Below are 16,735 nucleotides of genomic sequence, written 5' to 3'. Positions count from 1 at the left end.
TGAAAGGTTTCTCTACACCCATTAATTCAAGTAAAATAGTCCATTCCGATGCAAGCTCCCCACGCAGCATCACAACGTATTTAACCCTTGATATTCAGATTTACTAGAAAATATACAAGAGCCACCAGAACCGTGTATAATGTCAATATCATGCGGGGGTCATTTCAACGTTCCCGCTGCAAAGCCCCTGCAATGAGGAAGCCGGCTCCGAATGGAGCCGGCGGATTTGCAGGGGTGCGACGGGTGCAGTGGCACCCGTCGCGATTTTCACTGTCTGCTAAGCAGACAGTAAAAATCTTTGTGGGGCCCTGTTAGGGGCCCCCTGCACTGCCCATGCCAGTGGAATGGGCAGTGCAGGGGCCCCCAGCGGCCCCACAACACCCGTTCCCGCCATCTTGTTCCTGGTGGGTTTTACCGCCAGGAACAGGATGGCGGGAAGGGGGTCAGAATCCCCATGGCGGCGCTGCTTGCAGCGCCGCCATGGAGGATTCCCTGGGCCAGGGGTAATCCGGTGGGAAACCGCCGGATCCCCTTTTCTGACCGCGGCTTTACCGCCGCGGTCAGAATAGCCCAGGAAGCACCGCCAGCCTGTTGACGGTGCTTCCGTGTAACCCGGCCTTGGCGGTTTGAAACCGCCAGGGTCGGAATGAGGGCCTTAATGTGTTACACTTCGAGTGCAGTAACACCCTGCTTGCCCTGGGTTACCTGAACTATGTTTCACACCAACTTTGCTTTTTATACAAAAGTAAAAGCTCACTTTTGAGTTTCTACAGTAATTACAGTGTTACTTTCAGTGTGCCTACCTTGCAATTTCATGTCTGTAGGTGCATTTAAACTAGTGCTATAATTCAGAGGTGTGACTAATACCTAAAACAAAGATTGTTATTTTATTACCGACCTCAGAAGGATTAAAGGGTGAGTCAGTTATTCTGGAATTAAAACCTGTAGGCTGCCTGTTAGTACCAGATGTCTTCAGCAGGCACATTAACCCACTGAACTAGCATACATTTTTCTAAACATGCACACTCTCTCTCTCTCTGTCTTTATATATATATATATATATATATATATATATAGATAGATAGATAGATATAGATACATATAGATACATATATATTCAGATATATATGTATATATTGCTTTTAAAACTTTTCAGAAGGTGTAGAATTTTAGTTTAATTAGCATTTCTGCTTCATATGAACCACAGATTTTATATATGCCCATTGCTTTTTTATTGGCCTCAGAAGGATTAAGGACGGCGTAAGTTTTTCTGAAATTTAAATATACTTATTATCAGCCTCAGAAGGATTTTCGACTAGGTCTGGAATTTTAATATATATTTAAAGTCTAGAAAAATGACTCAGCCCTTAATTTTTCTGAGGTTGATAAAATAGAAATGTGCATTTATAAAAAAAAGTGTGCTTCCTGTGAAACAGAAAGGGCAAGCATTCTGATCAATGTTGCAAACCTTTTGAAAGTCTTGATAGCAAAATGTGTGACATTTAATAAATATTGTTGTTATAACTATCAGTGACACATCAGTACATATTATAATCAAATCCTCATTCTTTGTAGTTTTATATAGCACAAAGTCGACCCAAAGATATTGGAGCGCTTTACTTGAGCACCAATTAAATTACACAAAGACACATTCATTTGTTTGTTAAGAGAGATTAAGTGATGTGCTCATAATCACAGGATGTTGAGCGAAACTAAGACTCAAACCTGGTTCCCGATTTCCAAAGTCGTCAGTACTGCCCATAACACCACACATCCTCTCACTTGTGTAAATCAGGGGTTGAATGTCAGCTGCTGAGATTTATCTGCAGCCTTCAAATTTACTAGGTCACTATCTTAGAACACAGACAACGTGAGAAGGTTACAGAGATGAATTACTTTAGCCCTCAGAACAACAAATGATGCACTTTTGATGGCTTCAAATGCTTAAGCAGCTGCTCTCACCGGCGATTGCGCACAACATGAAGAGCATGCAGACTTTTCTCTGACTTACTAGCAGCAGCTTTATAACATGCTGAGCTCGGAGTACCCAGCTCTGCCTTGCACAGACAGTGCACACATGTTGTAAGACAAGTGGTTAATTTGTAAATAAAAACGTGCTGGTGCCCAAAGCTCTCCTCTGAAACATGCAGCTGCTGCATTTAAATGTGCGAGCACAGAATGTAATCCCAAAGCCATCTCAGGCCTCTTTAATCCAATTACAGCCACTCCCTACCCCTTTAGATCACTCTTGTATGTTTCTGCTTTCACCCATAGTAAGGCTTTTCCGTCTTTCTTTGCTCCATCTTTCCCATACATGTCTTTTGCTCACAGTAATTGTCTGATACAGAATAATAAGTGCCGGCCTGCAAAGATAAATCCTGATGCCCCCCCGCCCAGGCAACCACTGGTTCAAATTAAGCACTTGCTCTGCGTCTTTTGAATGTGCAGTGGGAGCATCTTGAGGGGCCTGCCTGCACAAGCTAGCATTTTCACTTACAGGAGAAAAGGTTTCTGTTTGAGCATGATTAGCGCATGATTTGGAGCGTGATTTGCAGCGGTAGTGCGCAGAATGCATGCTGAAATATATATTCAACAGCCATCTCTAGGATTTGGGCTGTGTTAGTATAGAGGGCCATTTTAATGGTTTGGGTTAAAAAGATGCGAGAGATTTTGACAGTTGAGCCTGCATAATGATGATTAAATCGGAAAGATGACTGAGATTACCGAAGAAGCTGAAATGGGAGAGAAAATAGAAAATTATTTAAATAAGACACTAGGAAAACTTATGAGTTATACTTCTGATTCAATTGATAAAAAGTTAGATAAACTATGGCTAAATAGTAGGCAGAAGGTGATTGAAGATACATTTACTCCAGAAATAACAGTTAGTGAAGGCAATGGTAAGGCACATCAAACTGTGCATGGTCACGGGTAAGCATGATCGAGCTGAATGGGGACTATCCATCATTCAAAGTAAAACTATACCTCCTGACAAACCAATCAAATGGGGGTTGCTTTGTTTAGACTTTGGTATTCTTTTTTGTTTTACTGAACGTTTCTGAAAAGGCAGAAAAGCAACAAAACATACCTTGAAGTGATTCCACGTTAGTTTCATCCCATTTAATGGAAAGTGAAATTTAAATGCGCAGATTGCGGACTACGCATCATCAGAACAGCTTTTTCTGCAGTTTTTATGAAGCGTGAGTTTGATCCAAAGGCATTAGACAGCTTTGCATGAGCACTAGATTATATTATGCAAAGCAATATTGATGCTTTTTTGTTTGAATCAGTGAATCAAAGGGTAGTGAGCAAACACCAGGCAGTTCCAAAGTGGGAAGCTCTGGTCAATTAATTGTATGTTTATAAAACGCTTAGGATGTATACAGTCTAAATTGAGAGGTTTGGCTTGTTTGTGAATTTGATTTCACCATTTACTTGCCTTGGAATGGGAGGCATTCCAAGGGGGAAAAAGCAAAAATAACATTTTTAGCTTAAAAATCTGGGGGCATATTTATACTCCGTTTGCGCCGAATTTGCGTCGTTTTTTTCGACGCAAAACTAACTCCATATTTATACTTTGGCGTTAGACGCGTCTAGCGCCAAACTTCATGGAGTTTGCGTCATTTTTTGGCGTGAACACCTTCCTTGCGTTAATGAGATGCAAGGTAGGTGTTCCCGTCTAAAAAAATGACTCCGATGCATATGTGTCGGATTTACACTCCCGGGCAAAAATGACGCCCGGGAGTGGGCGGGTCAAAAAAACCCGCATTTGCGCCTCTTTTTAACGCCTGGGTCAGGGCAGGCGTTAAGGGACCTGTGGGCTCAGAATGAGCCCAGAGGTGCCCTCCCCTGCCCCCAGGGACACCCCCTGCCACCCTTGCCCACCTCGGGATGACACCCAAGGATGGAGGGACCCATCCCAGGGAAGAAAAGGTAAGTTGGGGTAAGTATTTTTTTTAATTTTTTTTGGTGGCATAGGGGGGCCTGATTTGTGCCCCCCTACATGCCACTATGCCCAATGACCATGACCAGGGGACATAAGTCCCCTGGGCATGGCCATTGGGCAAGGGGGCATGACTCCTGTCTTTGCTAAGACAGGAGTCATGTTAATGGCGCCTGGGCGCCAAAAAAAATGGCGCAAATCGGGTTGAGGCGATTTTTTTGCCTCAGCCTGACTTGCCCCATTTTTGGACGCCCAAACGCCATTTTTCCCTACGCCGGCCCTGCCTGGTGTACATCGTTTTTTTTGACGCACACCAGGCAGCGCCGGTCGGCTAACGCCGGCTAACGCCATTCAATAAATACGGCGCACGCATGGTGCTTCAGAATGGCGTTAGCCGGCGCTAATTTTTTTGACGCAAAACTGCGTTAGCGCAGTTTTGCGTCAAAAAGTATAAATACGGGCCCAAGTCTCCAACTTGGAGCAAGAGCGTTAGTCTGTGTGCAAGCTACGGTGATTTATTAAAGCCTAACTACAACTCCCAGGATGCAGTTTGTTGTTAAATGACACTGGAGAACTGTGGCCCCCATCTTCTTATCAGGCAGTCCCTCTGTCAACACTAAAACATATTCCAAACATCAGCATTGGATGATTTTCACTGTAGTAGAAATATGCTCCTCTGTCTAGGAGAGCTTTTGCCTTCCATTCTTTGCTCCGTTCGGAACTGCATGGTTGTTTGCCTGTTTACAATACGTTTTCAATAAAGATTGTTGAAAACAATAGACAAAGGCAACCAACCTTGTAAAACCCCGCCCACATTCATGCCGTTTTGGCCAATCGGGAAGGCGATTGTTGTGCTCAACCCAACAATCATGTTACTCGACCTCAACCCATGCAGCTCTTTCTTCCTCATGCTGCTGAAACCGAGGGACATAATGCCGAGCCTTGCAGGAGCGTGTATGGAAAAAAACAGAAGGAATTGCATCACCAGTGTCTCTTTCCAAACTAAATCGGGGACTTTGCAGGGTGTTAAGTTGAGCGCAGCGCTCTGGCAGGAAGGGAAAGAGTGTAGTGATCAGGGAGAAATAGATGAATGAGGTGAGTGAGGAATCGGCCCTCCCCATCCCCCAAAGGTGAGCTGTTGACTAGTTTGGTATTTTAAAAAAAATAAAAAAATCGGGGGAGAGGGATGCCTCGATCCTCATAATGGGCTTTTTCATTGTGCCTCCTTTCTCTTCTATCAGTCCTTTCATTTCTGCAGCGTATTCCACTACAGCTTCGTTTCTTCCTGCCCACATCTAGCATCTACGCTCTGTTCCTTACCTGTGCACTTTTCACGCTGTAAGGTCTGTCCTTGCGTGTGTGTTATTACTTTCACTTTCTTCTCTGTTTTCACACATTTCTTCGGCTTTTTGCTCTGCCAGCTGCTCTCTGCTTATTACTAAAACTTTTACATCTGATTTTGACCCTCCGCATTAACTCTCTTCTTGATTTTTGCACCCTGCGCACATGCTCTCCTGCTCGATCTGCTCTCGCCATTACACCTACTCTCCACTATCACATTTGCTTTAAAAACTGTGCTGTCCACCCTATATAAGAATTAGCCACTCACCACCTGCATTCTCAACCCTCCACATCTCTTCTCCCTGCACGCTCTACAACCTGAACATCCATTTACCACTTTTGTAAGTGCACGCTGTACCCCCCAAATTGGCTATCTACTTTCCACATGCACTTTCTACATGCATTCTCTCCACCGTCCACGTCCCCTCTTTACATTTACTCCTCACAATTCACATCCATTTTCTTCCCTGTACATTACTATTCACCCCAGACATCTTCTTTACACTTCACGTTTACATCCTCCAATTGTAGTCTACAGCCTGTTCATCCGCACATTAGTCTGTACATTTTCTCACAATTTTCCATTTGCTGCTGTCACCCTGCAATCCTTTCCATGCTATATATCCGTTCCCAACCATACAAATGCATTCTCCTCTCCCCCACTACGCCCTACACCACCCAGACTCTCTCTGACCTCCACCTTCCACCCACTCTCTCTCCGCCCTCCACCCTCCACCCACTCTCACTCTCACTCTCCACCCACTCTCTACAATGTACTGCAACTTTCCACATGTGCTCTACACTTTGCACATGCAATATCCATCCTGTATCTCCGCTCTCTACTCTATGTGCTCCACACCCACTCCAAACCCATGTGTAATACCATTCACTACATCTACTGTGCAGCCACTACGTCTACTTTCCAGTATGAGCACCAGCAGTCCATGACCCATATCCACCCACTAAAATATGCTTTGCATCCACTTTCCATTTAAGTTCTCAAACTATACATTTGCCTTACCTCCTATCCATTCTCTTTCCATTGTCTGCACTACATGTATCCTGCACATACACTACACACCAGTTACATGCACAATCCAACCATGCTGTCTACTCTCCAAACCCAATGTCTATGCTTTGTAGTCACCCTCTACTTCTCTTCTACACTCTACACACTCATTCTAAATCCTCTGCATCCATACTCCACGTTGCCCGCCACATCTACACTTTACATCCACTCTATTCTCTCTTCTTGAAACACATCTCTCAGTGGCCAGCTGCTTTCTGCCATCTACATTTGCCCTCCTCATGGGGTTTCCACACTTTGCCTACCTTTCTGTTTTGCGCCCTCCATCGGAGCCCTTCAATTGATAGATTTGTCCTTCACATGTACTTGCCATCCAGTACTCTGCTTGCCACCCTTCACATTTGCCTCCCCACACTTCAGATCTGCTTCCCTGCCCTCCACATTTGCTTTTCACATTGCACATCACCTCTCTGCTCTCCACATTCACTATCCACACTGTGCATGCCCTCTCCAACCCCCACTTGGGGCTTCAGCTCCATACATTCACTCTCCAACCTCAAGATACCCTGTACATCCACTCTTGATGGTCAACAGCCACTCTTATTATCTATTCTTCAGGCTACTGCACCACATCTGCAATGCAGGCTCTACCCATTCTACTATTATGTATATCTGCACTTCATGGTCTTCTGTGTATTCATTGTCTGTTAACCCTTCACATCTGTTCTTAACCCTTCACATCCAATCAAAGCCCTCTGCATCCACTCATCAAGCCTCACCTACACTTTCCACCTTATACATCTGTTCTCCATGTTCAGGTTCTACACTCTAAACTTTCACTGCATAACTCCCTTCTCACTGCAGGAAAATCTGATCGTTGCCCTTTATATTCTCTTGTACTACGTGTGCTGACCATACTACATATGCAGCCTTGATCCTCTATATCTACTTTCCACACTGTATACCTTCTCTCCCCTCTGTACATTTATTTCCCACTGTGTACATTTGCTGGAAACACTCCACTGTCTACATTTGCTCCACACCCAGTGCATCTGGCCTCTACCCTGGACATGCGCTCTCCATTTTGTATATATGCTCTTCACACTAAATATGCACTCTTCTCATCTACTTTTAAACTATACTTTGACATGTCACATCTGATCTCCACATTCCACCTGTGCTCTACATTCTGCACATCACTCTTCACATTTGCCATTCAACCTATACAGGTACTCTCAACCTCCACGTCTTCATCACCCTAATTACACACTTTTGCCACACTCCACATGCTGTTTTCACTCTCCACATTCACTCTGGTCTAAATTCTTCCCTCCGTCCTTTCTCCACACTACCTCCCTACATCTGAGCAGGCTATCTATTCTCTTTCTACAATACATCTTCACACCACACCCCACATTGCCTCTCAAGTATCCCCTCTCCAACAACTACCTCCACAAATCTGACCACCACTCTCAATCTTCAAACTTATTGTTCATCCTCGTGGTGAGTATTTCAACTGTCTTCCCTCGATATCCATCCTGTACATCAGCTCTTCGCGGTACACAACCAATGTAAGCTCTTTTTATCAGCTTTCCAACTCCTTCATATCCTCACCCTGCCTTGTACATTTGATTCCGCATGTGTCTTATCCATTCTCCACAAACTCTCTGTGCACTACATCAAATCTGTACTCTTTTTCTGTTGTTTCGGTCTGCCCCCTACCCTACTTATTGACTCTTAGCCCTTTTCATTCTCTCTCCAAGCACTTCATCGCTTCTGCATCCTGCATACAACTCTGCATAACATCCACCGCTAACCCTTTCCATCTCTGTCACATTTATATACTCTCTCTCCACCCTCCGAAACCATCCTGCGCATCCATTATGACCCCCGATGTGAGCTTTCCATGTGTCAATGTCTACTGACTCTTCATCCCTGATCACCTCCACAAGCTCTCTCCATTCTTTTTCTTGAAACTATCTCTTGATGTTGTATCCAAAGCTGATCCACACACCACACTTCACACACCAAATACATGCTCTTATATTCACATTTGCCCTCCACACGCACATCTGCTCCCTGCCGTCCACATCCACTCTCTGTACTATACATGCACTTCCCACCTTCCGTTTACACTTACTACTCTATACATTTTGTCTCCACCCACTCAATGCATTCTTCATCCTTTCCATCCATTCTCCACTATCCACATATCTTTTCTCCACACCATCTCGCCACATCTGCAGTGCAGGCTCTACCTACTCGATCTGCATCCTCTCTCTGCGGATTTGAATTTTGCCTAATTCTGCGTAATTCCACTGAAATTTTGTGTAAGTGCACAGAAGCAAATTATGTGCATTTTTCACACCCCTAATTCAACACGCTCTGTATCCTCCCCTTCAAGCCCCACAATTACTTCTCTACATCCAATCTGTCCTTTGTCCACCCAACATTTGCTCTTAGTGGATTACATCCACACTCTGACCTTTACATCGTCTGCCTACTCTTCTTATTCACTATCTGCATCTGTTGTCCACCTTAGATATCCACCCAAGCACTCCCAATTCACTATCAAAGTCCTACCTCACTTTCCACCAAGTACATCGACTCTCCATTTTCATGGTTTGCACTCATTCCTCTGTGCACACATTCTTTCTCAATGGACTACATCCACTCATTGCCCTCTAGATCCTTTGACCAAACTCTGTATGCCATTTACTTTGACTTCAACAAACAATTTCTGCCTGCTATATCCACTCTCCACCCTACACATTCGCTCCAAAGTGGATGTCCACTGTCAACATGTGTTGTTCATGCTATATTTGCCATCTCCATCCTTCATTTTTACGCTCTGCACTTTACCTTCCCTGACCACTCTGTGTTTTCCACCCTCTACATGTGCTGTAAATACTCCACATGTGCTGTACATGCTCTCTCCACCCTGTACGGTTGCTCTTATTTCCACTCTCTGCATGTCCTCTCCATTTGGTTCATAGGCTCTAATAGTCACAGCACTCTCCATGTTTTCCACCCAGCCAATACATGCCTCTCCACACTAAACGAACACTCTCCACCCTAACGTATGCTTGCCACAATTCAGATATTGTCTCCAAATACTTTACACATTTCTCGTGCTCTCTCCACCTTCTATGCTCCTCCTCCTTATTCTTTCTACCCAGTACTTCCCTCTTTAGCATGCACATGCTCTTTCCACTGTGTGAACTCACTGTCTACCCAGTACATCCACTGTAAACAGTCCAAACCCTTCTTTCTGTATCTTTTCTCCACACCACCCCACACCACCACATCATCAGTGTAAGCTCTACATCTCTCTCCATCATGTCCATCCACGCTCAACAGCCTTTGTCTCCCCTTTTTTGTACTTCCACTCTTCATCTCTGCTTTTCAAAATCCTGCACTTTACTGTAAACTTCTCGCCCCCACTGAACGTTCATGTCAACCAGCTACCTCTGCACATCTGCCCTCCACTATTGATATCCACACTCGCTCTTCTGTCTGGACATGGGGACTCCAACATCCACAGGTGCTTTTCACCCTTTGCTTGCATGCTCCCCTCCACATACATTGTCCTCCTTCTAAATCAGCTCTTGACAGCTGTTCTTCTACTTACACAGCCCTTTGTATCAACTCTCCAGTTTCCATATCTTCATCTTGACCTGTATGCTTGCTTTTTCCACCCCTAAACTAGTCTCTACATCCACTGTACACCTTTGGCACAAGCTCTTCATATCTGCTGAACTTCCACTAACTCCATCTCTGTTCACCTCCAGACTACACAAGGAGTCACATTTTTCCTTGAAACTGCTGTTTATGTGCTATTCAGATCTACTGCTCACACTACCTACACACCTTATCCATATTCTTCTGTCTAGCTCTATCCTGTTTCACTAACCACAACCACTACTCAAGTCTACTCTGCACATTCGATCTTAAAACACCACTTAGCTCTTTGCTATTCAATGCTTATTTGCACACACTCAACACCCCTTACTCATATCTACTTCCCTCACTAGGCATCACTGAGCATATCTCCTGTTCTTACACACTCTAGATCATCATCCATGCATTATACAATCTACTTTCACCGCAAACCCATTTTTAATCAAAGCCTCTCAAATGAATATACAATTTATGTGTAGACATTTAAAACACTATACACTGCATTGCTCACTGGCATTTACTTACATAGCACTCACTAATTACTCATCACCCACAGTACGTACCCTCATCCACTTAATATACTGATTTACCAGTAGCCATCTCGACCATAAGCTTGTCCTCACTCATCCAAGTGCAGCGCCACTGACACCAGTACTTACCAGACTACTAATACCACCACCTTACAACACCTTTAATTCCCCGTTAAAAACATATTTTGCAGTAATTGCAATTAAAGGTTGCGGTGACAGAGTTAGTGGAAGTGCAGTAATACTACAACAGTAAGTCAGGCAGATATATGAAATGCTGTAATTGAGGGGCTTTATTGTATTTACTTAAAGATATGGTCTGATGTTCTTATAGTGTAGCTGCGGAACAACTCAGAGAGAGATCAATCACAAAAAAATAAATCAGTGCAATCATCATAAAATTGTGCTGGACTCAGAAAAACATATCCAGAAATCCCCAGGGTCATAGTGAAGTAATAAAAAAAGAACCATGAAGTACTTATGGAGTTGTAAAATAATGCATACACATCCTGAAGTAATCATAATCCTCTCCCATCCCCTAGTTGTAACAAAGGCATTGTGACATAATCTGCTCCCATCCCCTAGTTGTCATGGAGTCATCAGGAAGTAATCTGCTCCCATCCCCTTGTTGTCAAGGAGTCATCATGAAGTAATCTGCTCTCATCCCTTTGTTGTCATGGATTCATCATGAAGTAATCCGCTCTCATCCCTTTGTTGTCATGGAGTCATCATAAAGTAATCCGCTCTCATCCCTTCGTTGTCATGGAGTCATCCTGTAGTAGTTCAAGATAATCACACATTTTCCAAAGAAGTAATCAGAAGACCATCCTGGAGTAGTTCTTGTGATGACTCTGGAGTCATCTCATTTAAATATTTCGCCCTATAGGCATACTTCAGGATGGTTTGGGATGACTTTACTGGATAATTACAGGAATAGCCCAGCTGAAGTCATCAGATGACTTCAAAATGACTCCAGGAAGATCTTCCTTTTTGACTTGGGATAACAGCATTCCGGAGTGAAAGGATGGGGGCATGACAGATAAGCTATAGAAAGAGCCACTTGTTATGCATCAGAATAAATTACCATTTACGCATGAACATTGTGAGGAATTTCCGTCTCATATTTCATAAACATGAAGGGAGGCATTTTTCTTTCAATAACACACGTTTGAAATATTTCTTAAAAGTGTAACACTTCGTGCAGATATACATTGGAGCTTACCTGTGAGCAGGGATCATAGATTTCAATATTCATCTGCCTGCCATCCAGACTCAATCTTTTAGTGTACACACATTCTGTAAAAAATAAATATAATTTAGATGCCAAGAACTGATATCTGTACTGGGATTTTTAGTAATTTTAGTAAAAAAAGCACACATATTTAGGAAAATATGCTGAGGGGTTATTTCACATCTCACTGAGTTATCAATACTGAGGTTACCGGTAATGGCGGGGTGTGGAAAATCCTGTGCATTACAAGTTGGATCTTCAAGGACTATAAAGAAATAAGAAATTACCAGTAGGATACTAAATTCTGATGGGAATTCTCACTGTGGTTCCCAATTTTAGGTCAGATTTGACTCAAGCTTTTGGCTGTTCTTAGCAGATAATATCTCACGGTGAAAGCAAACATCTCATAATTCCAATTGGGCCAATAGGTCCTGGTTCCTGCCCCATCAGAATTAAGATGACACTCTAATGAGGGCCTAAAAGCATCGGTCAAAGGAGGGTGCATAGTGGTTATTCATAATGTATCTATTACAATGTACTGCAAGGCACATTTGGATACATTGATCTCACTGAGTTGGGAATACTGGCTTCTGCACCTACAATTCCCACCACTTGTAGCACTCATTCAGGTCACATCACAGATTTTCAAAGGTCCTTGGTTAATTTTAGACCCATAGAATTTTCTGGGAATTAGTGGACTGCACTGCAGGGATTAAGTCACAATTGATGCTGAATGGCATCAATGGTATTCTCAAATGTATTCCCAATCATTTAATTTCTGAGTCTCTCTGCTGACTTTCTTTAAAACACATTGCAACATTCCACTTCTAGTTTCCACTTTGGTGCTCATGTAGGGTATGGAAGAGTGGTAGCACTGCTGTAAATTGCTGGTGCTCTTGCCCCGGCAAACGTGGGGTTCCAACATTCTATTTGGAGTCAGGGCTGGGCTTCTGACTCTGGAGCCTCCATTGGCACTTCTGTCAGTAACCTTTGATGTGATGGCCCATCTGTTATAGGCCTGTTAGGTCACAGTGACAGATGCCCCAGACTGCTTACTGTAAAGTGGTCATCCCCAGATTTCCCTGCCCGGGATAACCATGTAAAGCCACACCAGGGCCCTCATTTCAACCCTGGAGGTCTTAAGACTGCCAGGGTCTCAGTGATGGTCGGACCACGTCCTATTTGGCGGTCCGGCCATCACATTAGGACTGCGGAAGTAGTGCTGTGGTCGGACCGACAGCACTGCCACTTTACCGCCAGCAGCGTTGCCCTGGGGATTATGACTCCCCTCTCCGCCAGCAGTTTCAGGGTGGTAGATTTGTGCACTGGCATGGGCAGTGCAGGGGCCCCCCTGGCCAGCCCGATCGCAAAGTTCACTGTCTGCTTTGAAGACAGTGAACTTTGGGATGGGTGCTGGTGCACCCTACGCACTACAGCATTGCTGCTGGCTCTATTACGAGCAGGCAACAATGCTGTAGGCCATTCACCGCTGGGCCAGCGGGTGGAAACTCTGTTTCTGCCCGCTGACCCAGCAAGAAACTCTGAATGGGGCCAGATGGGAGGCAGCTACACCAGCGGCAACCTACCTGTCAGGACTTCGGCAAGCTGGCATTTCCGTCCGCCAAAGACCTAATCGACCCCCAGGTGTTGCGCAAAAGCTTTTGTGATTCTATATCAGGTAACCTTGGATATCTAAACAATGCCAGTGTCTGCTTGCAGGTGGAGTGGATGCCTTCACCTCTGCATATCTGGTTGGGTGGCAGACACCCGCTAGAGTCTAAATGATCACCCTTTTTCAATTTCAATTAAAAATATCTTTTACTCAGTTGAAGGAAATCTAACTCCTTAGGCTGCCACTAAGACCCTTCTGTGAGAGAGAAGCAGCTATTTTGACAAGTTCCCGTTGAAACCGGCCCAACTTAAGACTCTGGCACCGGTTTGCCGCTCCCCGGTACTGTCCTTGATCAACCTGTCCCTTTCTTCTGGAGTGGTTCCCGCTAGATGGAAGCAGGCAGTAGTTACGCCAATTCTGAAGAAGGCGACCCTTGACCCCCTTCAACCTGAAAGCTACCGCCCTATCTCCCTTCTTCCTTGGGCCACGAAAATAGCAGAGGCCCATGTGAATGCCACTCTTACAGACCACCTTGGTAGGTTTAACATTCTTGATCCTACCCAGAACGGGTTCCGCGTGGGTCATAGTACAGAGACGGCCCTCCTGTCGATGGTCGAGCATCTGCGCTCCGTGATGGATTCCGGTCGGACGGCGGCACTGTTGTTATTAGATCTTAGTGCCGCCTTCGACACGGTCTCGCACGGAATTCTGGTTCGGCGTCTTGAGGAGGTGGGCGTCTCTGGCTCCGCCTTGTACTGGTTTCGTTCCTTCCTTACGGATAGGTCATTCCAGGTGGCGATCCAGCCCGGTAAGTCGTCTTTCTACCCGTTAGACCAGGGAGTCCCACAGGGGTCTTCACTGAGTCCCACCCTTTTCAATCTGTATGTGAGACCGTTGGCTGCGGTCGTCAAGTGGTGGGGCCTAACCATGGTATGATACGCAGATGATACGCAGCTGGCGGTCACACTGAGTGGGGACTCAGACCTGGAGGCTCCCAGGTTTTGTGATGGTCTGCGGGAAGTGGCTAACTGGATGAAATCCAACTGTCTCCAGTTAAACACCAAAAAGACGGAGATTATGGTGGTTGGTAAACAGGTGGTTTTGTGGGATGATAAATGGTGGCCTTCGGAGTTGGGTGTGACTCCCCTCCCAGCGGTTGAGATAAAAAACTTGGGGGTATGGTTTGATTCTTCTCTGAGTTTCATCTGTCATACCAAGAAGGTGGCGGCTTCTTGCTATGGCATCATCAGAGGACTTCGACCTATCCTCAAGTTCTTTGATGCACCTACAAGACAGCTGGTGGTTCAAGCATCAGTGCTGTCTAGGTTGGACTATGCCAACTCCCTATTGGTGGGGATAAACCAGTCAGAATTTCGGCGGCTCCAGCGGGTTCAAAACGCTGCGGCCCGACTGGTGACTGGTCTCCCCAGGCGATGTTCGGTGTCCAATACTCTGCGCTCTCTCCACTGGCTCCCTGTGCAACAGAGGATTAGATTTAAGGTTCTCTGTTTTGCATTTAAAATCTTAAAGGGTACTTCCCCGCAAATCATGGAGAAATTGCTGATTCCTTATGTTCCCTCTCGCACTCTTAGATCGTTAGGCCAGAACTTAGCAGTGGTTCCGCGCTTTAAGCTGAGCAGAATTGGGGGCCGCTCCTTTCGAGTCCTGGCAGCGTGTTGGTGGAATTCTCTTCCTCCACAAATCCGGGCCATTGATGAGCTCCTTCAGTTTAGGCGTGCTATTAAGACCTTTTTATTTGTGTAAGCTTATTTGCTGTGTTTTTTCTTCTTTTGCCCGTTTTTAGTGCTGTGTTTACCTTCTCAAAGCGCCGGGACGCCCCTTTGCTGGGGCAGCTGTGCGCTGTACAAATAAAAATAACATAACATAACATAACATAACTTGAAAATTAAAAAATGGACTTTGGATGAGAATGACACAGATATAAGGAGAGGTACAAAGTATAAAGTCCTAGATCTTTGCAGTGAGTTTGTGCAAAAAAACACTCACAGATTTTCAAAATCTAGGAACGTGTTGTTAGTGAGATCTCTAAAGTGACCCTTGTTTCCGGATGTTGGCTATTTTTAAAACAAGTGACTCCATTGTGAAATCAGTGAAAATATAATAGTAATATATATGTAGGTAGAGAGTGCTGATAAAGAGTACAAAGCCTAGTAGTATATACAACAGGAGTTACCCATACACATGAAGGAACCTGGGTAATATTTGTATCATACAATGAGGTCCCAAAAAGCATCTATGAAAGAAGAACAACGTAGTCATTTTTACAATACTACAAGAGAATATATTGCATCCATTTCTTGATTACAACAAAAGTAAGAAGATATGGCCAACAACAATCCAAAGACAGATATTAAATTATTATATTCTATTCATAACAGCAAAAGATATGAGTTAGAAGAGAAGGAGCTCAATGTACAGAGTGAACACACAGCGCTGTGAGACACATAAAAAACAAGTAAAAGTTGAAAAGTAATACTAATCCAATATTGTGCATGAATGGAAATTTAGGGGGTCATTACAACCCTGGCGGACGGTGTTAAAGCTGCGGTAATACCGCAAACAGGCCGGTGGACAAAAAAAGGGAATTATGACCCTGGCGGAGACCGCCAACAAAGACAGCCACTTTAACACACCGCCCGCCACGCCGGTACAGACAAGCAGCACGGCGGTCACCGCCAACAGACAGGCGGAAGTCAATGTACCGCCCATAGTATTACAACCCGCCAATCCGCCACCTTGTCCGGGGCGGATTCACCGTGGATAAAAACACGGCGGAAACTGCTTTTGCAATGGGAAAACGCTCACCTGAACACATCCCACGAGGAAGGAGGACTCCATGGAGCCGGAACTCCAAATACTCCCAGCGCTTGTCTTTCTGCTCCTCTACGACCACCATCTACGTAGGCGCAGAAGACAACGATGAGTACTGCACCTACGACATGGGGGAGGCAAAAGTTAGGGGGATACCCACGAAACACCCCCACCCTCGCATATTACAACATACACACCAATACATTTCCAAACATCACAGTAACTACCCACAATCCCCCCGGAAGAATGCAAAGACAAAGCGAGATCTGTTCAAACATTGTAATGTTGCAATAAACAAGTTTTGCAAAAATATACAGATATATACAAAAATCTTGCAGAAATATATACAGTACGAGAAGTAGTGCAGATATGTACATATCAATGTCCGTACACCACTAGTCCAAAAATGCATGGGCGAGGCCCACAAAAGATACCTGACGACAATCGGAGAGAACACTGCCGGGGCATCAGATAGAAATACTACAGGCACCTCAGGGGGAAGGGAAGGGGGGGCACCTAAGCCGGATGACTGCAAAGCCAG

General features: G+C 44.7%; 1 protein-coding gene across 1 annotated transcript in view; it reads right to left on the bottom strand.

Annotated features, from left to right (window-relative positions):
• RERGL (RERG like) overlaps positions 1-16,735 on the bottom strand; it is a 240,867-nt gene that overhangs the window by 160,036 nt on the left and 64,096 nt on the right. Inside the window, exon 3 of the mRNA XM_069228484.1 lies at positions 11,742-11,815. Coding sequence (XP_069084585.1) covers positions 11,742-11,815 — 74 coding nt within the window. The remainder of the gene's footprint in view (positions 1-11,741; positions 11,816-16,735) is intronic.

The sequence above is a fragment of the Pleurodeles waltl genome, chromosome 4_1 (assembly GCF_031143425.1).
Source record: "Pleurodeles waltl isolate 20211129_DDA chromosome 4_1, aPleWal1.hap1.20221129, whole genome shotgun sequence".
NCBI classification, from domain to species: domain Eukaryota; kingdom Metazoa; phylum Chordata; class Amphibia; order Caudata; family Salamandridae; genus Pleurodeles; species Pleurodeles waltl.
Note: the sequence above shows the minus strand (reverse complement) of the source record. Positions and strands in the feature narration are given on the sequence as shown.